Source organism: Malania oleifera, chromosome 6 (assembly GCF_029873635.1).
Source record: "Malania oleifera isolate guangnan ecotype guangnan chromosome 6, ASM2987363v1, whole genome shotgun sequence".
Lineage (NCBI taxonomy): Eukaryota > Viridiplantae > Streptophyta > Magnoliopsida > Santalales > Ximeniaceae > Malania > Malania oleifera.
The window spans coordinates 10,084,427-10,107,991 of NC_080422.1; the positions used below are offsets into that span (position 1 = coordinate 10,084,427).

The following is a 23,565-nucleotide window of genomic DNA, read 5'->3' on the forward strand; positions in this document are numbered from 1 at the left end:
ATATTCTAATTTCTCTTCTCATCTGCCTGGGAGTCTCTAACCATCTCATAATGAAGAGACCATGTGAATGTATGTCAGGTGCAGAAAAGAAGACGGCATTTTATAACAAAGTAGCTGTTTTTTGGTAGATAATATACTGAATGAACCTCTCAACAGACCAAAATGGAACAGTCAAAAGAGCTTCCCTGGCAAAATTGACAGAGGTGTGCGTATGGTGATTGACAATGTTGGAGCCAATCATACAAGATTTGACTTTGAATTCTATAAATAGATCGATACTTCATAGTCCCCATGCATCTAACATAAATTATCAACGAGGATGGAACAGTAGCTCATCTAGAGGAGAGAGAGAGAGAGAGAACTTTCCAGAGACAGAAAGACAATTGAAATTTCAATCGCCTCATCCAATGCTCTACACAAGGCAAAGAATTTCCTGCTGTATTTCTACACCAGTACCCCCAAATTTACTGTTACAACACTAGAACCCAATCTGTCCCCCTAACATGAAAACTTACAACCCTATTCTACCAAAGCACATTATATACAAACCAACAAATTTAACAATGGCTTAGCGAAAAAACAAGTTCTTAACAATGACCAACACTGATCTTCAATAAATGCACAACAATTGTCTCCGGATAAAGTGAGCTTCTGCATGCCAAAACAATGCCAGTCAGTCCAGCCTGCCCCTTCCCCTGCTCCAGTCCATTGGCACTAATTTCCTCAGCTTCTGCTGGCTGTTGCAAGCCTTGTCCAGAACCCTTGTAGTTGGTGAAATTATGGACGGCTGCTTAGGGTTGGCATTAAAATGTTTTATTTCTGGAAACGACTCCTTAAAAGATTTGTTGGGAGATGATCGACTTGATCTGGGGGTTGACCAGTTCATTGGTCCCCTGATAATATTGGCAAGACCGAGATCTTTTTTCTTCTCAGTTGCTGAGAGCTTAGGCTTCTTTGAAGGCATTATTTGGTTGGCCACCTCAACTAGATTATCGAGCCGTACCACTGGCTGTGGCATCGCAAATATTTCATCAGGTCTCTCATTTGATTTTGGCTTGCGAGCTTTCATGGCCTTTTGTGAAGGGATCTTTGGCCATCTTATCATGCCATGGGCATCTTGCTTCGAGGAGCGAGTTGCAATGTCATAAAGCGTATGGGCTGCAGCCAATAACCTTGGAGAATGCACAGCTGCTAAACAAGAAAGATAAAATATGAGAAGGGGTGAGAAAAACTAACAGCAGATAATTTCATTTTAATGACGAACATTTTACTTTTGGACAAATCAGAAGGTTACAACAATGGTCATTTTAGCTGATCTGTCTAGTCCTTACCATGACGCATGGACTATCAATCAATCAAGCTTGGATATTTAATCCATGGCCAAACTAATTGGGTAACTTTTAGCCCCAACCACAACCTACTGATTGGGTAACTTTTAGCCCCAACCACAACCTGCCACTAGCATAATAAATTGGGTATGCCAGTATATCAAGAAGAAAAAACCAGTCAATTCACTTTTGGAACATCCAAAAGCTGAACCATAATGAATGCTTTAATAAGTTGGAGAAATAGTATCTCATGCCCACTTTTTCTCTTTGGCTAACTAATTAGAATGAGTACCCCAAGTTTCTTCATGCAAGGGTGGTGGGTCACATTGTTTCTAGTAACATGGTAAAAATAAATATTAAAAAAAAAAGCAACTGGTATAAAACAAAAAGCAACTGGTATAAATATATAACAAGGAATAAACACATTCATGAACACATGTATTTGCCATTGCTAAGTATCAAATAAGGCCCACATGTACAAATATAAACTCAAAAACATACCACTTTCTTGATCCTTCAGACTGCCTCCAGATTCTGCATTGAAAAAAAAAAAAAAAAAGTTAACAGCCAAATATGGGCAGAGAATGACGGAATATGAAATAAATTCAAACCTTAGGCGTTTCAAACACAGAGAACTAAATGTTCAAAACTCACAGAAACTAATCTGGTAATCAAACATAATCCTTCAAGAAAGTCATACCCAAAGGAACCTGGGAAACTTTTGAACATGTTGCAGAAGGCGATGGACCTTGTTCACACCAAGAAAGGCTAATGGACATAAATGAGGTCTTTTCATTTCCCGTGGGACCCAGCTTTAGTCCTGAAGGAACTAGACCGTCATCATAAGTGAGTGAATCCAAGTCCGAGAAACAATCAGCAACACCTCCAACAGCTGTGGCAGCATTCCCTATTTTCATCCATCTACCTTGACATGTATTCCTATTTGTAGATGACTTGGCTGCATCTGAATTGGATTTGCAATGCCCGCCAAAAGCATGTGACCAAGGAAAAGGAGGCAAGCCAGCTCGAAGAGAGATTGGCTTGCCCAAACATAGATCAATAGAATTCCTTGAAGATACCACAGGTTTGGCTGCATCCAAGAGTAAAGATTCCAAATCCTTGGGTGGAGGAAGTGCCAGGCGCTCCAAAACATCTTTAGGTTCATTCGATAGGAAATTGGTCTTGTTGGCAGGAGTCTTGTGCTTGCTACAAGAATCCTCAATCTTTTTAAAATGAGACAGACAAAGAACATAAATAATCATTAGTGGTCAGCATCACCACCCACAAAGGAGACGACTGCATTCTAAGATTTGAAGAATCTCTAGGTATCTCTTCAGCAGAGTCTGAGGACTATGGAATAGAATGGCACAGCATTATACATTTTGCACACCTGTAAGTGGGCGTCCCAACTTTCAGTTAAGTCCCACCCACAGATCTGCAAGAGATATGCTTTTAACTCTGATCAAGTAATGTTAAACTATGCAAAATAATTTTAAAATGTATTTTTGAAAGATTACAATATATATAGTCAGTAGTCAAGCATTAGAAAGCACAGAGAAGCATCTTTTCAACTGTTTCCCAAGTTTTCTGATTCTAGTAATTATGCCACATATGTTACTATACCACATGTAGGCCTTCCCAGATCTGATCAGCAAGTACCTAGATTCCATGGAACTAACCTTGTCACTTGTAGATGGATCTGCACAGCAGGCATCACCTTCATCACTGTTGACAGTTGTTGCAACACAAGAACCAGAGCTAAATAGGCATGTGGACATTTTCCTGCAGAAGCTATTATCAGTCTCAGGAAAATTTTGGGATCGCACAGGCCTTTGGAGCTGAAGAATAGAGCAAGCCTTCCTAACTGCTTGCAAAATATTCTCATTAGAATTTACAGCTTTCCTTCCTTTATCTTTGCCTAAACTAGGAATCTTGTAACTGCCGTCAAGAAGCTCATTCAAAGACAGCTCATCTTCATGCTTTGCGACATCATGAACATCTGATTTCAGACCATATATTCCTGAAACAAAGGTTCGCAAATGAAACTACAAATATCGCATGCATGCACACTTGAACATCAAAAGCTTAGACTAGAAAACTACTGAAGGGCCAAAGAAACAATGAATGCGCAGCATGTGCAGGAAACCAAAACTCTAAAATCAAATTGTAGTACATCAATAAACAAAACCAAGCCTTAGTCCCACTCGGTGGGGTCGGATATATGAATCATTTTCCGCCAATTTATGCGATCATTGGTCATTTCTTTTAATAGATTCAAGGATATTAAATCCTAACTCACTATCTCCTCCCAAGTTATTTTAGGTCTACCCCTACCCCTTCTACTGCCTCCACAATAACTAAGTCACTCTTCCTCACAGGTGCACTATGAGGCCTACGTTGCAAGTGTCCATACCATCTAAGTCGTCCCTCCCTTATCTTATCTTCTATAGGAGCTACACCTAACTTACCACGAATATATTCATTCCTTAATTTATCTTTCAATGTTATACCACTCATCTATCTAAGCATTCTCATCTCGGCAACTTTTACTTTTTGGATATTATGTTTCTTCGTCGCCCAACATTCCGATCCATATAACATAGCTGGTCTTATAGTTGTCCTATACAATTTCCCTTTCAATTTTAAGGATATTCTATGATCACAAAGCACATTTGAAGCACTTCTCTATTTTATCCATTCTGCTTTAACTCTATGCATTACATCATCATCAATTTCTCCTTCACCTTACATAATAGATCCAAGGTATTGAAATCTACAAGTGCTATTTATTTCTTCATCGTCAAGTTTAACTTTGTTTCCAATATTCCTCCTATCATTACTAAAAGTACATTTCATATATTCTGTCTTATTTCTACTTATACTAAAGTCTCTAGATTCCAAAACTTATCTCCATAATTCTAATTCAACCTCTACTCCATCCCTAGTTTCTTCAATTAATACAATATCATCTGAAAACAACATACACCATGGAACCTCCTTTTAAATACTCTTAGTCAATTGGTCCATCACTAAAGCAAAAAGATAAGGACTCAAAGCAGATCCTTGATGTACACCTATAGTGATTGGAAATCCTCTAGTTTCTCCATCTATAATCCTTACACTAATCATTACTCCATCGTACATATCTTTAATGACATCGGTATAACTACTACATACACCTTTTTTTCCTAAAACCCACCATAGGACTTCCCTAGGTATCCTATCATATGTTTTCTCAAGGTCAATTAATATCATATGCAAGTCCCTCTTCTTTTCCCTAAACTTTTTCATTAATCTTCTTAAAAGATAAATAGCTTCCATGGTAGATCTCCCAGGCAAAAAACCAAATTGATTTTCTGAGACCTTCGTTTCTAACCTTGATCTTTGTTCAACTACTCTTTCCCATAGTTTCATCGTATGACTCATAAGTTCAATTCCACAATAGTTATTACAATTTTAAATATCTCCTTTATTTTTGTATATATGTATTATAGTATTTTTCCTCCATTTATCTAGCATTTTCTTAATTTTTACAATTGTATTAAATAAATTAGTTAATCATATAATTTCGTTATCACCTAAGCATTTCCAAACTTCAATTGGGATGTTATCTGGTCCCCTAGCTTTCCCATTTTTCATCTTTTTTAGTGCAAACTTAACTTCGTTAACTCTAATTTTGCGAATAAATCTCATATTTTTAGTTTTTTCCTCATTTGAGGATTCTAAGTTTAAGCCTTCTATTTGGTTTTCATTAAACAACTTACTAAAGTAACTTTGTCATCTTTCTTTAATGTCTTTGTCCTTAACCAAGACAATATCATCCTCATTTTTTATACATTTTACATTTCCTAAGTCCTTACTCTTCCTTTCTCTAACTTCAGCAAGTTTAAATATATCTCTTTCCCCTTCTTTTGTACCTAATCTATCATACAAACTATTAAATGATCTATATTTACCTTCACTAACGGCCTTTTTTGCATCATTTCTTGCCTCTTTATATTTTTCAAAGTTATCTCTGTTTCTACATTTTTGCCACATTTTATACCAAATTCTTTTTTGTCTTTATGATTTTTTGTACATTTTTATCACACCGCCAACTCTCTTTACTATTCGAGAATCTTCCCCCTTATTCACCTACAATCTCTTATGTTATCTTTTTAATAGAGCTAGCAATCTATTCCAAATAGTATTTGTATCTATCCCATCATCTATGGTCCAATCCCCATCTTTGATCATTTTATCTTTAAATTTTATTATATTTTCTCCTTTTAGATTCCATCATCTAGTTCTCTTACACTAGTTTATTTTATCCTTTTTCTTTCATTTTTTAATACATATATCTAACACCAAGACTTTATATTGTATGGTTAGGCTTTCAACTGGAATAACTTTACAATCCTTGCATGATAAATGATCTACCCTCCTAATTAAAAAAAATCTATTTGACTTCTATTTTGTCCACTTTTAAAGGTATTAAGTGTTCTTCTCTCTTCTTAAAGAAGTATTCATTATACTAAAATCATATGACATTACGAAGTCTAAAATCATCTCCCCATATTCCTTTTTGTCTCCATATCCATATCCTCTATGTATCATCTCATAATTTTTTATTATCTCTTCCAACATGTCCATTCAGATCTCTTCCTAAAAATATTTTCTCAGTCCCTAGCATGCCTTGTATAATACTATCCATATCTTCCCAAAATTGTCTCCTAAGATTTTCTATTAAGTCGACTTGAGGAGCATAAGCACTAATGTTATTTATTATCTCTTGTCCTAATATCATCTTGATTTTATAATTCTATCCCCTACTCTAGTTACATCCACAACGCTATCTTTTAAGCTTTTGTATATAATAATGCCTACTCCATTCTTATGTTTTTCTTTTCCAGTGTACCAAAGTTTAAATCGTAATTTATCAATTTCTCTAGCTTTCTCCCCCACCCACTTATTTTCTTGAAGGCAAATTATATTAATTCTTCTTCTAATCATTGTATCCACAATTTCCATGTTTTTACCCATAAGTGTGTCCCTATATTCCAAGTTGCTAGTCTAATCCTAATTTCCTAAACTAACGTATTTACCTTCCCACGTTCAGAATGAAGCAGGAACCCTCGCATATTTGACATCGTACCCGGGCGCCAACACGGCGCATTGCTTCGGGGTGACGACCTAGCCCACCCTCGCCCACTTTTCGCTACACCCCGGTGGTTCAAGTGCAAACACAATTCAAGATCACTCCACACCAATATTGGAAGGGGAGGCACCAAGATTTTGTAAATGCAGAATGCAAAGGGATAAAAATGGCCAGGCTATGCCAGCACTTCAACATCAGAATAACAACTAAGAAATACTTATAAAAGCAACAATTGAAAGTCAAAATTGATAAAAATGACAGGACAAAAAAATATTAAGTGTAGCACATCATACCAAAAAAGTTGTTTCCCCCAGCAGCTGAGTTGAAGCTCACCAAGCCAGTCTTTGGAGAGTACGAATCATATTTAGTTTTCGTAGGAACTTTACAATTTCTTTTATCACCACGCTTTCCATTTAAGTTGTTCTTTTGTTTAACCGCTTGAGTTTTATCTAGAATGTAAAGAACAATCGAAAACTATAGTCAGTACCAACCACAACAAAGGGCACCAATAACATTCACGCTTCAAATCAGTTGCAAATGTGTAAAGTGGGTATGGGATATAACAAAATACCAATGCAAGAAACTGTTTAAACTCTAAAGATTGTCCATCAAGTCAAGTACCTTCATCCAACATCGAGAGCAAGAGCAATTGACCAGGAAATCATGGACATGCATTATAATAAAAAACCAGAATACGGTGTAAATCAGATGGCATGTTAACTCTTTGTTCACTTCAAGAATTTCATGTGTACGTGCAGAAGGTTACATAGCCCTAGACTCCTACCTGACCTTTTAGACAAAGCACTAAATATACTAGTTGGATCTAAGCAATCAATCAATTTGTTTAACCTGCAAATTAATCACTACGAAAAGCATGGGGAAAAACAACTTGTCTAAATTTAAGTGCATGCGTGCACTAAAAGCTGCCTCAACATATCATCACTTAAACAGGACAAAGGAAAAACTTGTCCAAATTTCAGCAGATACATACGTTACTAGCCACTTCGTATTTGCACACACCCATGACACAGAAACATAAAGTGATTTATAAATGGAACTTTTCAGAAGAAGGTAGATATCCTGATTTCAGTAGATAACTATATAATTTACAGTAGAATTACAAAAACACCCCTGAGGCATGTGGAAAGCACAATTATCACCTTCTATATAAAAATTTACACATTCCCCAACAAAAAGAACCTATGCAAGTCAATCCTGGTCAGTTTTTGGAATTTGATTAAAAGGCTGTTTTTCTTTATAGAAAAAGAAGACAATTTTATTAAACCGGAGAATGGAGTACATCATTGGAGGGCAAGGGGTCCTCCACCAATTAAAAAATATGAGAAAAACCAAAAAAAAAAAAAAACACAGCACGGAAATTACCAATAAAGGAAAAACACAATACAGTCTAATAACTGCATTACAAGAGCACTGCCTTCCAATCTCTAGAAAGGTCAGACAGTGGAAGACCCTTGAGGAAACTCAAAGAGTGCCCCCACAAGCAGGCTAGGAAATTCGTCCTATCCCACAAAATCCGTAAGCAGGTAGAGTGACTTCTGAAAATCCCAGTGTTCCTTTCAATCCAAACAGTCCAAAGGATGAAAAAACAGCCAGACACCATAGGGCTCTGCAAAAACAGCCGTATATCTTTGATTTTTTTTATTAACATCAATCCAGAAAGTACAATAAAGGGAGAACAAGATTCTTCCAAAGAATAGAGTGGAACAACCAGAAAAATCACAAAAGCACTGCCTGCCAATCCCTAACAAGATCAGGCAGCAGCAAACCCCTAAAAACCCAAGGAATTGAACCCACAGAGAGGCCAAGGACACTTCTCCATCCCACAATAGACCCATGGAGGTTGTGCTAGTTTAAGGTTCTCGCATTCATTTCGGTGCATAAGGTCCGCAAAATAGCAAAAACCGTGCTACACAATAACCCTTCTCCCTCTGTGCTCTTGTCAAAACTGCAATATCTGACAAGAAAAAGTTGCTCACGAACCATGAGGGCACCCAAGCTTCACCAAAACAAGAAAAGAGGGCACTCTAGAGATGGGTAGCAACCCTGTTTCAATACCCTCAATTTTATTCTATAGTTCTAAAAACAAACTCTGCCTGTAATGCACTTAATGTCCTAATCTTTTCACACATATCCGGCCCAAGCCCAAGTGAAGGAGGAGGGTTGCATTAGGTAGCTAACAGTCAACGTAAAATTTGCCAGATCACTATGATATGAATCCTTACAGAATATTCGCTAAGGCATCCCTTACGAGCGACACGTAGCTCCTATACCACCCAGGTGTAGCCAAAAATAGGCGAGGGTAGGCTAGATCATCACCCTAAAGCGACATGATGTGTCGGCGCCCGAGTACGTTGTCAAATATGTGAGACTTCCCGCATCATTCTGAATGTGGGCGGGTAAAAAAGTTAGTTCAAGAGACAAGGATTAGATTAGCAACTTTGAATATAGGGACACTTACAAGTAAAAGCATGGAAATTGTGGACACAATGATTAGAAAAAAAAATTAATATAATTTGCCTTCAAGAAACTAAATGGGTGGGGTAGAAAGCTAGAGAAATTGATAAATCAGATTTAAACTTTGGTACAATGGGAAAGAAAAACATAAAAATAGGGTAGGAATTATCATAGACAAAAACTTGAAACGTAGTGTTGTAGATGTAAATAGAGTAGGGGATAGAATTATAAAAATCAAGATGGTCTTAGGGCAAGAGATAATAAATATCATTAGTGTTTATGCTTCTCAAGTAGGCTTATCAAAAAATCTTAAGAGACAAGAAGGTATGTATAGTATTATACAAGGCATAGCAGGGACTGAGAAAATATTCATAGAAGTAGATTTGAATGGACACATTGGAAGGGATAATAAAGGTTATAAGAGGATACATGAAGGTTATGGATATGGAGACAAAAATGAGTCTGAAGAGATGATCTTAAACTTCGCTATGTCATACAATTTTATTACAATGAATACTTACTTTAAGAAGAGAAAAGAACACTTAATAACATTCAAAAATGGACAAAATAAAAGTCAAATAGATTTTTTCTTAACTAGGAGGGTAGATTGTTTATCATGCAAGGATTGTAAAGTTATCCTAGGTGAAAGCTTAACCACACAACATCACATTTTAGTGTTAGATATATGTATTAAAAAATGGAATAGAAAGGATCAAATAAATCAATGTAAGAGAACTAGATGGTGGAACCTAAAGGAAGAAAATATAATAAAATTTAAAGATAAAATGATCAAAGACGGTGCTTGGGCTATAGAGGATGGTGCAGACACAAACATTCTTTGAAGTATGATAGCTAGCTCTATTGAAAAAATAGCTAAAGAGATTTTAGGTTAGTCAAAAGGAAGATTCTCGAATAGCAAAGAAAGTTGGGGGTACGATCAAGATGTTCAAAAAGTCGTAAAGACAAAAAGAATTTGGTATAAAATGTGGTAAAAATGTAGAAACATGAATAACTTTGAAAAGTATAAAGAGATGACAAAAGATGCAAAAAAAGACTGTTAGTGAAGCTTAATATAGATCATTTAATAATTTATATTATAGATTAGATACAAAAGAAAGGGAAAGAGATATATTTAAACTTGCTAGAGCTAGAGAAAGAAAAAGTAAGGACTTAGGTAATGTAAAATGTATAAAAAGTGAGGATGATATTGTCTTGGTTAAGGAAGAAGACATAAAAGAAAGATTGTGAAGTTACTTTAGTAAGCTATTTAATGAAAACTAAATAGAAGGCTTAAACTTAGAATTGACAAATGAGGAAAAGACTAAATATGTGAGATTTATTTGCAACGAAGTTAAGTTTGACTAAAAAAGATGAAAAATGGAAAAGCTATAGGACCGGATAACACTCCAATTGAAGTTTGAAAATGCTTAGGTGATAATGGAATTATATGGTTAACTAATTTCTTTAACACAACTATAAATACTAAGAAAATGTCAGCTGAATGGAGGAAAAGCACTTTAATACCTATCTAAAAAATAAATGAGATATTCAAAATTGTAATAACTATTGTGGAATTAAACTTATAAGTTATACGATGAAACTGTGGGAAAGGGTAATTGAACAAAGGTTAAGACTAGAAACGAAGCTCTTGGAAAATCAATTTGATTTCATGCCTAGGAAATCTACTACAAAAGCTATATATCTTTTAAGAATATTAATGGAAAAGTTTAGGAAAAAAAAGAGAGATTTGCATATGGTATTTATTGATTTAGAGAACGCGTATGATAGGATGCCTAGGGAAGTTCTATGGTGGGTTTTAGAAAACAAAGGTGTATGTAGTAACCAATAGGTATACTGATGTCATCAAGGATATGTACGATGGAGTAATGACTAGTGTAAGGACTATAGGTGGAGAGACTAGAGAATTTCCAATGACAATAAGTGTACATCAAGGATCTGCTTTGAGCCCTTATCTTTTTGCTTTAGTGATGGGTCAACTAACTGGGAGTATCCAAAATGAGGTTCCATGGTGTATGCTGTTTGCAGATGATATTGCATTGATTGATGAAACTAGGGGTGGAGTAAAGGCTAAATTAGAATTATAGAGAAAAACTTTAGAATTTAGAGGTTTTAGGATAAGTAGAAATAAGACAGAATATATGAAATGTAATTTTAATAATAGTAGGAAAAATATTGGAGACAAAGTTAAACTTGATGATGTAGAAATAAATAGCACTTGTAGATTTCAATACCTTGGGTCTATTATGCAAGTTGAAGGAGAAATTGAAGAGGATGTAATGCATAGAGTTAAAGCAGGTTGGGTAAAATGGAGAAGTGCTTTAAGTGTGCTTTGTGATTATAGAATACCCTTGAAATTAAAGGGAAAAAATTATAGGACGGCTATAAGACCAGCTATGCTATATGGATCAGAATATTGGGCAACTAATAAACAACACATCCAAAAAGTGAAAGTTGTCGAAATGAGAATGCTTAGATGGATGAATGGTATAACATTGAAAAATAAATTAAAAAATGAGCATATTCATAGTAAGTTAGGCATAACTCTGGTAGAAAATAAGATAAGAGAGGGCAACTCAGATGATTTGGGCACTTACAACATAGGCCAACGAGGATGAGTGAGTTATTGTGAGAGGTAGTGGAAGGGGTAGGAGTAGACCTAAAATAACTTGGAATGAGATAGTAAGGATTTAATAACCCGAAAATTGTCGAAAGAAATTGTCCATGATCGCATAAATTAACAAAAAATGATTCATGTAGCTGACCCCACCTAGTGGGACATAAGGTTTGGTTTTGTTGTTGTTGTTGTGATTCTAAAAACAAATTTACAAATTTGGAAAATCACATTTAAATGCATGTCTCTAATTTACAATTATCTCTCTTCACAATTTAATAGTAATTTTGTTTACGTTATTTTACCCATATGCACAAATGCATTTCCCTCTTACAAGTTTATTATTTTTATTTACAACTTAATTTTAATTTTGTTAATGTTATTTTACCCATAAACATAAATGCGCTTCCTTGCTTACAATTTTATTCTATTTTTTATTAAAAAAAATTAAAATATTTTATTTTTCACTAGTAGGCAATTCACAACAGCAACTATGGACGCCACCCCTCCCCAAAAAAAAATATTAATAATAATAATGAACCATCATGCATAGTTGTGCTTCCTCTCTCACACATTCAAATTAAGTTTACAAAACCCAAATATATAATTCACAAAAATTACAACTCCAATTTACAAGAAATCTCACGCAGACGCGCATTCATGTGAACAAATATATACCATGAATAGGGCTAACAAAAAATCAAATTGCTCAAAAGAATATTTTTACTATTATAATATTTCTATTTTGCAGCTTTACAATGAAGTTGTTTGAAGAGAAGTGGATTCGCAAACAAGGGTAAAATTGTAAAATAAAAATTATAACACAATTATAAAAAAAAAATATTGTAATTTCCCAGCTACCCTATTGAATCAATTCTGTCATCAAAGCCGGGTTTCCTCTGGCACCACCATTGATTTTGCCATAGCTTAACAAAAAGATGAATGTTATTAAGATTTATCCCATCATATATAAAAAGAATAGAAGCTTTAGGTTTATAAAGAAATTTGAAAATCAAAACTGCTTCTTCTGACCTTCAGGTAGGCTGTTGGCATTGTTGGGAAGAATAAGGGAAATGTCCGAAAAAAAACTCAAGGAAGCCATCTTTAACCACAGCACTTTCTTTTCCCCCCATTCTTTTGGATACACAATAGGAGTTTAAAAGACAGTTAGATCTCCATCACCATCAACATTTCAATATCATGCTCATAATCCTCCTATGGTCTTTGATTTACTGATTTACAATAAAAATACAAATAATAGTAGACCACTGACATGATTGAAAAGCTTCCCCAGTTCCAAAATTGGGAAAAATTAATAAAAGGATAATCAACTTCTACATAACTTCTGATGCCACTCAAATTTCCATGGTACACCAAGGAAAATTAAATTTAAAAATGATTATTCCATTTGGGAGATGAGTTGCAAATCTGAACAGAAAGGAATTAGAGACATGGATAAAATCTACCGAAGCAAATTCAGGAGTTCAATCCGTTTTAGTACTACAAATATTTAAGACCCAAAAAGGAAACACACACACACAAACAACTAGTTCAATTGAAAATTCAATGCTCACCACTAACTCAACGTAAAGCAGACCATTTCCTGCACTAGTCAAACACCATTTGCACGATAAACCTAGCCAGCCAAGACTATTTTTGGTAATCTCACTTATATTGCACAATTTGCCACATTAAGCCATCAAGCCACATCCCCTTGTGCCCTATCAATAGAGTCACGATTGGGGAAAAAAAAACTTTCCTAGACACACACATATCTGAAAAAGCATTCATAATAAAAATATGCAAAAGCTACTCAGTAACCCAAACTGCACAACCAGTACTGTCGATGGCGCATTTCCAAATCTATTCAACAGATGTGTGCAACTCAGGCTGGTTGCTCCGCTGTCAATTAACAATATAATTCCACTTTTATATTTCTTTTAGAGCCTGAAAGTGACATGGTGGTAATATCACATTCTCTAGGAATACTATAACAAAAACCAAATTTAGAAATAAGATTCCTGAAATGTCATTCAGGGAACAGCTTAGGGCAAGTTTAATTGTGGAAAACATATTCCATTTTTCATTTTTAAGTTTTCCAAAGAAGTATACAAACTTTTAACTTATTTTTTAGTTTTTCAAGATTCATATTAAAAATGTAAAAAGTAAAAATTTGTTTAAATGTCCAAAACAACTTTTTATTTTTTATTTGAAGATTTCAAAATAATTATAAAAAAGGCAACTTGTTTTTCAATTTTCCAAAAATTATATAAGGTAGTATTTGTGATAATGGATTTTGGTGCTTGAAATTGGATTTGTGTGATTTTGGAAGAAACTCAATACATAATCCACACAAACTAAAGTCCAAGATCTAAATTCCATGCTCCCATAAGAGTTAAAAATCTAGAAAGAGTTAGAAATCTAGAAAATAATAAAAGGATGTTTTCCAGCTTTTCCATATAATTTGGAAATTGAGAAACAAGGTGGCATTTTTTTAATTATTTGAAAAATTAGAAATGAATAAAACTATTTGCACAAGAAAATAGTGCCAAAACTTTTTATTGTTGTTCATTTATTTCTAAAAAAAATAGTAAAAAATTGAAAAAATTAGTTTTTTTGTAATTTTTTTGGAAAACTAAAATGGAAAATGAAAATTGTTTTCCACAACTAAATGGACCCTCAGATTCCGCAAAGAAAACAACACCTACAGCTTTTCTCTTATCACCTTATGAGAACTATGCAGTGTGTTACAGCAAGAGAAACCTAGGAATTGTGGGTTACAAAAAAAAGAACACATACTTCTCATAACCACTCATCAAACTTTGGTAGTGCCAACCAATATAAAAAACTAAATATTATTAAATGCATTTATAAAATCCACAGATAAGTCAACATTCATGTTAAAGCTCGATATACACTGTTAGCCCACAACCTAATAGCATACACTTTTAGGTAAAATGGTTGTCTAACATGGTACGATAGCTTGCTATTAGGAGGTTCTTGGTTCTAGTTTTGTTGCCCGCATTTATTGTGTAGTGTTTAAAAAAGAATTTTACTCCCTATAATGGGTGTTTATTGTTTGTTTATCTCTCCATGAGCTGTCGGACTGAACATACAAGGGAATGTTAAAGCAAGATATACATTATCGGCCCACAACCTAATAGCTTAAGCTTTTAGATAAAGTGGTAATCTAACAGTTTAATCCTCCAATATAATTTGCACAAAAGGTTTAAAAGGCTAATTAAAAAAGAAGTATAATGCATCCATGAGCAATTCATTCCACTTCTTTAACATAATGAGGGGGAGAGAGAGAAGGCTCATGGAGAAGGGGGGGAGGCAAAACAAAAGCAAATGAAGTTAGAATCAAACAAAGTCAGAATGGTACATGATAAATGTTCTCACAGGTGGGCTTATGTCAGATGTTTTTCTTTTCTTCCAAAACTGCTTGATGCATGGGTGTCTCTTTTCACATGTTCAGGCGTCCCAGGCCCCAACCTCCATCCCCCATCCTCCACCAACCCCCTCCCCACCAAGGGAAAAAAAATATTAAAGAAAAAAGTAATAGTCTAATGGTCATGGAAAATTTGCAAAAATTGACCAATACTGACCAAAGATATTATTTGTACATGATAACTACACTTCACGTAAATATTGAGGCAAACATGTACCAAAGAAATTTAAACAGTGAAAAAAAAAAGGTAAATGGGCAGAACCTCCTTTGAAGTAACTATGAAGTATTCACTATTTTAAATTTTTAGAAGACCCAACCAAGGCCATTTCTATATCAAATAATATCCGCATTCATTCAGTCATGCAGAAAATGTATTACCTGGGATGGTGCATTTTGTGGAATATGATCCAAGCTTGCTGAATATATCATCTCCAGATTGACTTATAGAATCTTCCGTTAGTGCTGCCCGCAGTCTCTTAGTACAACCACTGCTACTTCTTGAGACTTTTCCAACTTTCTGTTGTAATTGTTTAACTTCAGGTCCAGGAATCGATAGGAGAGAATTATTTGTGGATTCACAACAAAGCTCTTCTGATGGAGCTTTGCCCCGAAAGTTGGACGGCTGACCAGCATGCCTGCAAAATTCAGCATCCACAATCTTGTTCCAGGAAGCTGACTCTGAAGTATTAGCAGTACTGACTCCATCTGACATAATCACAATAATACATATAAGTGGAGATAATTGCTAACAATATTGTATAAATTGGAAGACCTAATCACAGCCATAGGTCTCCCCTCTACTTATACTATATGTTAAGCACATGAAACTGACCATAATACCCTCACACATCTCTTAGTTACCAACGTAGGAAATAAAACTAAACAACCAACGACCAATAGGACTCCCCCTCAACCTGGAGCACAAATATCATATGCTCCTAACTCGTTAAAAATTGATGCAACCCAAACACTCCCTAAAGCTTTATGGAACATATCAGCAAGTTGGTGCTCAGACTTTACATGAGTGGGTTCAATTCGCTTCTACACAAGTTTCTCCTAGACAAAATGACAACCAACTTTGATATGCTTTGTTCCCTCATGGAAGATTGGATTGACTGTAATGTAAATAATGGCTTAACATCACACATCAACTCCATATGTTGAGACTCCCAAAAACCAAGTTCTTTCAACATGTTCTTCAGCCGAACCAATCCACGTGTGGTGTGTGCTATGGTTCTATATTCAGACTCAACACTGGGCCGCAACAATTTGTTTCTTACTCTTCCAACCTACTAGCCTACCCAAGTAACCAATTATGGATCTCCTATCACAAGGAGACCCTACCATACTACATCTACATATAAATGAATACAAGTGTGACCTCAATCCTAACATAAGAGGCCATTTCTTAGTGCACTTTTACGGCATAGCAAGATGCAAACAATAGCATCCCACTGGGTCGTTCGGGGAGAATAAAGGAATTAGATTGCAACGCTTGAGGCAAAGATATGTCTAGTTATGTGACTATGAGGTAGTTTAACTTCCCAACAAGTTTTTGATAAAATGGTTCCATATTTGGTAATAATTAGGCGGTAGGGTGAAGACAATTGAATCCATAGAGCTCACTTTCATCTAAAAGATCTAGAACATACTCCCTTCGTGACAGGATGGCTCATTTGGATACTTATATGCCCAAGAAGTATTTTTAATGGATTTCGTTTGAAAATTTGAAACTTTTCCTAGATAAACCGCTTCAAAATTCGGGAGAATATATATCATTACATGTAATCACAATGCCACCTCCATAGTCCATAAACAATTAACAAAATCATAACAATCACAGCATGGTGATAGGATACAGGGTGACCTACCACACATCACTAAAACCAAACTCGAGCACAACCACACTCAACCTACCAAACCATGCTATAGGAGATCACTTAAGTTTATACAAAGCTTTCTTCAGATGATACACTAATCACAACTTCCCCTAAGCAACAAACCTAGGGGGTTGCCCAAGATAGACTACCTCCCAAAGATCACCATGTAAGAATGCATTCTTCATATCTAACTGACGTGAAGTACAATGACAGGTGGTAAATAAGGAGATGAATAAACAAACTAAAGCAAGTTTGGTGATCAAGGAGAATATGTCAACATAATCCAAGTACATCACAATATATCCTTATAGCAACAAGGTAGGCCTTTAAATGAGCCACAAAACCATTAAGATTGACTTTCACGGTATACACCCAGCAACAACCAACCACAAACTTATTAGGAGGAAGGGTACCAATTCCCAAGTGTAATTATCATGTGACTTATGCATGTCTTCAACCATTTTAGTCCTCCAACAAAAATGGGATAAGGTTTCAAAGACGGATTTAGGAAGAGCATCAAAAGATAAAGTACTACCAAAACAATAATATGTGGGTGACGAGAAATCATTGCAAACAAAATTAAATATTAGATGTTGGGTACAAGTTTATTTACCTTTCCAAATAGCAACCAGAATGTCAACATCTTTGAAAATATAAGATCATGAGGAAATCAAAGGTGTCAAGGTATAAGCTAGCGGAGGCTCTCCTCCCTTGTCACTATTATGCATACACCTACAAATTAGGATGATTAAGGTGGCAAAAAGGACTCAAACCAGGCAAGTGGAGGATTGGGCAAAGATAATAAGCCAAAATATGGAAGGATAGGTAAAGAAGGGAACTCATCAAGGTCACAAAGGCTCAAAGAAATTAGAATAGTATGGTGCAGACTCAAAGAAGATAACATGAACCCCAAAAAAAATATGCAATGTAGGACTATAATAGTCTAATCAAAAAAAAATGTAGCACTATAATAGTGATATCCCTTTTGAGTTTTGACCACATGAGTAGCCTAGGAAAAGGATTGATAGTGCAAGAACCCCAAGTTATCCACTCCTAAAGTAAACTAATGAACAAAGGATACACACCCAAATATACAAGGAGGTAAAAAGAATAAAGGAGCACTTGGGAAAAAAGCAGAGTAAGGTATTTTACCACCAAAAATAAGGGGATGGCATTATGTTGACAAAAGAGCAAGTGTGATCGTGTGACATCACTCCAAAACACTTTAAAGACACTCATTTTATACAATAGAGTACAAGTGAATTCAAGGATACATTTAATTCTCACTGCAACTCCATTTTCTTTGTTCTTACTTTATAGTGAATAGTGAAGTGAAGATGGACTTATTAAGCGCCTAAGCGCAATGAAAAGACTGGGATTGACGGATTTGGCATGCCTAGCTTTATGGTAAATTGAATAGATAGAGTAGATATCGAATCTCATTCCTTATGAATTGCTTCCTGTGCTAGCGATTGATGTGCTTTCCTTCCAGACGGCTACGAACTTGCTTAGCCCTCTTCTTATTCCCAGAATCCTTATTTAGGAAGAGGCTAAGACCCCTCCCTAGTCCTTATTCCCTATTCCTTATAAAATAAAAGATTCATTCTTTAGCCAGATCAACATCCTTCTTCCTATTACCTATCTCCAAGGGAGTCGTGGCGTAAAGTGAAGATTGGGGGAAGTAGAGCAAAATTCCCTTTTGGGGTATTCCGAAGGTAACCTAGGCAACGAAAAGGGGCCCATTACTTCAACTAGAGGAGCGACCAATTGGTTCACCAAACCCCGACCCAGCGTCACACGTACTTTGAGTACAGAGCCTTACTGACTTCAACAAAGACAAAATCAGCAACGACATCAGGAACTACAGCGCTTTCTTCGCTCCGTGAATGAGAGAGAAACTACGAGGAAAAAACATGTTCTCTCTTTGCAAGGTCTGAAAGTGGAGAACGCATAGCATTCTCTGGGCGAAATGATCTTTGATTAAATAAAGTCAAGTCAAGCTTGAGTGATCATCAACAAAAATTACAAAATATCAAAAACCCAACTTTAACACAACTCAACTAGGACCCTTAACATCATAATTGACTAATGTGGAAGGGCTTATTGCCCATTTATTAACTTAGGAAGGAAATGGAACACTATGATGCTTTCCAATTGACACAACTCACACTAAGACTAGATACAAAACTCAAAGTAGGAACCAGTTGTTTTGACTTGTCTAATGACAATAGATTTGAAGTGGTGTAGGAAGAGTAGTGATGTCAATAGAAAAAGAAGGGTAGAAATTTCATGCATTTTATAATCTAGCTACCTTACATAGGACTAAAGAAAAACTTATGAATATAAACAGAAGAAAAAGAGAGAAAAGAAGTTGGATTTATTGTCCCTATTCCATTGATGATAGCAAGGGTAACACGATGTGGGCTTTCATAATATTGGAAGAAGGAAAAGAAACGGGTTATACCTATCATATGGTCACTAGAATCTTAATCAAAACCAAAGTACTAGTGAGAGAAATACTAGATAATAGGTTGTAGTGCTACCCTATCTGAGCAAGAGATGCAATGGAAAGAGAAGCTTGATAGGATACTTGATAAACTTTGAAAACTCCTCCTCTGAAATAGATATAGTACACTACTACCCACTTGCTCAACCCAAAAGAGTGGAATTTGTGTGGATCTATGGCTATATTGGCAATGCGCGCATATTACAATGAAGATCCCAAAACTGTTTAACCATGATATCCTCATTCACAAAGGGTATACTCAAGTGAGGAGGCCTATACCAGGTCCATCCTTTCCACCACAACAACTCGCACCACCCCAAGAACTTCTATGGCTATTTGGTAGAAAACCAAAATCACCTTGCTTAAAAAAATCCATCTTCTCAAAGCTAGATATTAAAACACTCAAATAAAGGTTGAGGAATAGGCGATGCAGGAAGCATAAAGGACGCAATAACATCAACAAAGGATGGCAAGCTCGCAACTCTATAATGACAAGAATTTGGATTCTAGACCAAACTTGAACTCAAGTTTCTAGATCGCTAGGACTCGAAGGACTATAATAGAATCATTTGATCCCTCGTGCATCTCATGAACATTGTTATGAGTTGCAATGTTGAATCCCTCGTGGATGCATTTCATCTGCAAAGTATTATGTGACACTCCCCTCTCTCCACTGTAAATGAAAGAACTCCAAATAGAGATCGTACATATAAGTGATGCTACTAGAACATAAAAGTTCGACGTAATCCTTGATCTCTTTGCATATAGGCATTATTCTCCAACAATTGCCTCTAGGCAAAAGGGGCCACCATTCTCTTTATTTCTTCAATTGCTCTAATCAAGACAAACAGGTTGGTTCATTAGGTCCTCCTATCTACACAACTCTTTGTCTGTATTTGTGATCATGGTGCACTAAAGGTAGTAGTAAAGGACAGCGAGCTACGAAATGTCCCTTTCCACTAAAATAATGAGGTCCCAATGCAAATACATCCATGCAGTTTGGGGTTCCGTCGAATAGTAGGGAGATAACAAACACATCTTCCTAAACACAGACTTATTTCCCTTTGTCATTACTGGCTCACTCAAATTTGCCTAAGTCCGTCAAATATATATTGATAGCCTAATGCCACTGCACATAATTTTTTCCATCCAACTTTTCAATTGTACAGTTGTAATATGCAACAATAAGTAAGCAAACATACTTTCGGGGATTCAAGGATTCCATCCCAACATACACAACCTAGACCACCAAAACAAATCACAAACACACAATGAACCAAATACACAATTGGAACAACTCACAAACACAACAACATAACATTGTTTCAAGTCCCAATAAACTCAATTAACACTGACAAATGGACTAACGATACCAAAAAAATCATCAATAAATCTCAAGTGATCAACAAAAAAAGGGTTCAATCTTTGAACAAAAACATGACCCACAACTTGATATTATGGCTTATAACTACTAGATTCAAGACATGAGAAAAGCAAGTCGAATCAAAACTCGAGGCTTAACAAAGCCTCACGCGCATATGCCATGTTTTTCTGGTGACTGCTCGAGCTTTATTCCTAGCCTATGGTGATGTCGATGGGCCCAACCATGAACAGAGTTATGTGATTTAGGGCTTCTTTTGGCTATGGTCTCTTAGGGTTTAAGTCTCAAGATCATGCTCTGATAACATGTTAATTGTACTGTGTTACTTGGAAGATCTAAACACAACCATGGATCTCCTCTCTCTTTATAATATATGCCAAGTGCATCACATTGACCATAGTATCTCTATTCAACTCTTAGTTAGCAACCTTGATAATAATATTAAATAATTTTGTTGATAAAGTGCAACGAATGAGCATGATTGCACATGCTATATAAGTCCATGGTTTTGCACCATTAAAGTTTTGTATGATATAGAAATAAAATGTTAAAAATATTTAATTATTTAATAAAAAAGATTCCTTTATATGTATCAAGTTTGAATCCAAACATATCCATATAACCAGAAATTTAAAAATTATAAATAGAAAAAAGATGAGGCAATGAGCAACAAATTAAATGATTATTCCATTTCATCCAAATAAAATTCAAAGTTCATATTTCTGACCAATACAAAAGGGAAGAAAGAAACCAACTTCCATAATGCCACTAGAACAAACCATAAGCATGGTACAAGCCCAATCACATCTAACTATACACAAGAAACAATTTGTAAAATGAAAGATAAAAAAAAAAAGAGAATTTCCATCTAAAATCCCTAGATTGAATTAGAGAATAACAATCCCACTTGGTTACACAAGCTCTGGTGCAACCAATTTGACAATAATGCTTTATTGTTCCACTCCCAAAAGTCCACAACAACTGCCACATCAACCCCCAAAACTTGTACTTCAATTTGGTATTCATATGGAGGGGTCACAGTTGTGATCAGCAACAATGGATTTTGTTGTGATTGGAAACTGGTGACTGTCATTGCTTGTTGCAGTTACCGTTATGGATGGCCAAATGCCAATAGTGGCTGGAAAATAGCTCCTTGCATCTTTCAAGCAACTGCTGCTCTAGGTGCTTACGCATCTTTTGGGCGACCATTGCTCCCCAAGCATGCAAGGGGCTTGGCATTGGGCAACCAGCAAATGATGGCTGAAACATCACCCAAACCCGCACCCCCTCCCCCTGCCCCTGAAGTTTGCCCACATAACGAATCATTCAGATAAACTCCTAAAAATGAAATACGGACTTGACATTCTTACAGTAATCCAACTGGGTCCTTTAGAATGTGCACGTGGTACTTTCATTGGCATGCCATTTGCAAGCAAGCAACACTTGTCTTTCTTAAGTAGACTGAAAAATCTTTTTAAAATTATTGCAGAACCCTCGCTAGTTTTTACATTGGACTCAAATGTTGGGCACAGCGTCACGGCTCCAGTGAAAAATATGGGCGTCATTTAGGCACTTTACCTACATCTTGCTAAAATTTGAGATTCTTATTCCCCTGTTTCAAGTTCATGAATATCCAACAAAAAATTTACCTCACCTCCGACCTATCCATCACAATTAACAATTGTTTCCTTCGGTTATGCGATGAGAGAGTAGAGTAAAAACAAAAAATGGCCCAATATGAGGATTTAAAAAGAAAAACCGACCCTTCATTTGAGAGCATAGAGTTCAAGTCTAAGATTTAAAATTGTGGAATTTTGAACGAATGGAAGTACAAATTTGTGTTTTTGTTGAATTTGGAAAAGTCCAAATGCAAGGGTCAAACTCTATGCTCCCAAACAACGCGTAAAAATAAAATAGCTCGGAAATTAACCTTTCTGGCAACTCAAAGAGTTGCATCTGTCGATAGCAGGGCTGACCACTATTGAAACAGCACCAGCCTCACGAGCTTGTACTCCCTTCACTGTAACCCCAACTCTTCCAAAACCTTCCGATCCCATAAGCTTCGGAACCGCCACAGACCCCGCAGCTGGAACTGGAAGCTCCACAGCATCCATCACCGCAAGCCAGACCCACAAGAGACAACAAAGTGAACAAACTCACCTCAACCAGCCTTAAGCGCCATCTTCACGGCCCAGAAACCCTACCAATAGCTCACCAACAACCGAGAACGAACCGGCCGGAGATCTCCCAGGGCAGATCTCCGCCCAGAAACGACAGGGAAGAAGTAGATTGAGTCGGAGATTTGGGGAAGGTGTGAGTGAAACGGAGTCGTTTCAGTGGGATGAACATGGCGCGGCCACTGGAGGCGAAAATGGAGGTCTAGGGCACAGAATGGGGCAAGAATGATAAGTATATATAGTTTTCGGGAAAAGGCCAAGTGTCGCCGGTGGGGAATATTCCGGTAAGGTTGGCGTCAGCGTACTCCACCATCCCTGGTTCTTGTTGGATGTGAGCCACGTCGCACGCTGTCCTTTATCTGGTGACGTGGCGTTATCCAAAACCAACAAGTGAGGTGATCGGATGGGTAGGATTTACTCCAGCTGGGTTGCTTGACGAAGAATTTAACCAATAGATGGGATGCACGTGTCGAAATGATGGCCATAGGATACATCTTTGGTATACGGACACGCGGGATGTTATGGTGTGGACAAGGGGACCGGATTTTGTACTCCCGTCTTTGAAATTTTCATTTGGCCGTTTAAGTAAATTCCAGTT

General features: G+C 36.3%; 1 protein-coding gene across 2 annotated transcripts; it reads right to left on the reverse strand.

The window, feature by feature from the left end:
- Positions 1-362: 362 nt before the first annotated feature.
- LOC131157421 (uncharacterized) lies at positions 363-23,565 on the reverse strand. Of its 2 annotated transcripts, none has more exons than XM_058111558.1 (7): positions 22,721-23,565; positions 15,402-15,728; positions 6,759-6,914; positions 3,008-3,348; positions 2,029-2,551; positions 1,830-1,862; positions 363-1,188 (listed from the first exon to the last, which is right to left on the reverse strand). In XM_058111558.1, exons 1-7 carry the CDS (start codon positions 22,902-22,904, stop codon positions 674-676), a joined length of 2,079 nt encoding a protein of 692 aa, XP_057967541.1. In that variant the 5' UTR covers positions 22,905-23,565; the 3' UTR covers positions 363-673. The 2 variants fall into 2 exon arrangements, with proteins under 2 accessions (XP_057967541.1, XP_057967540.1); XM_058111557.1 differs by having other exon boundaries at positions 363-1,191.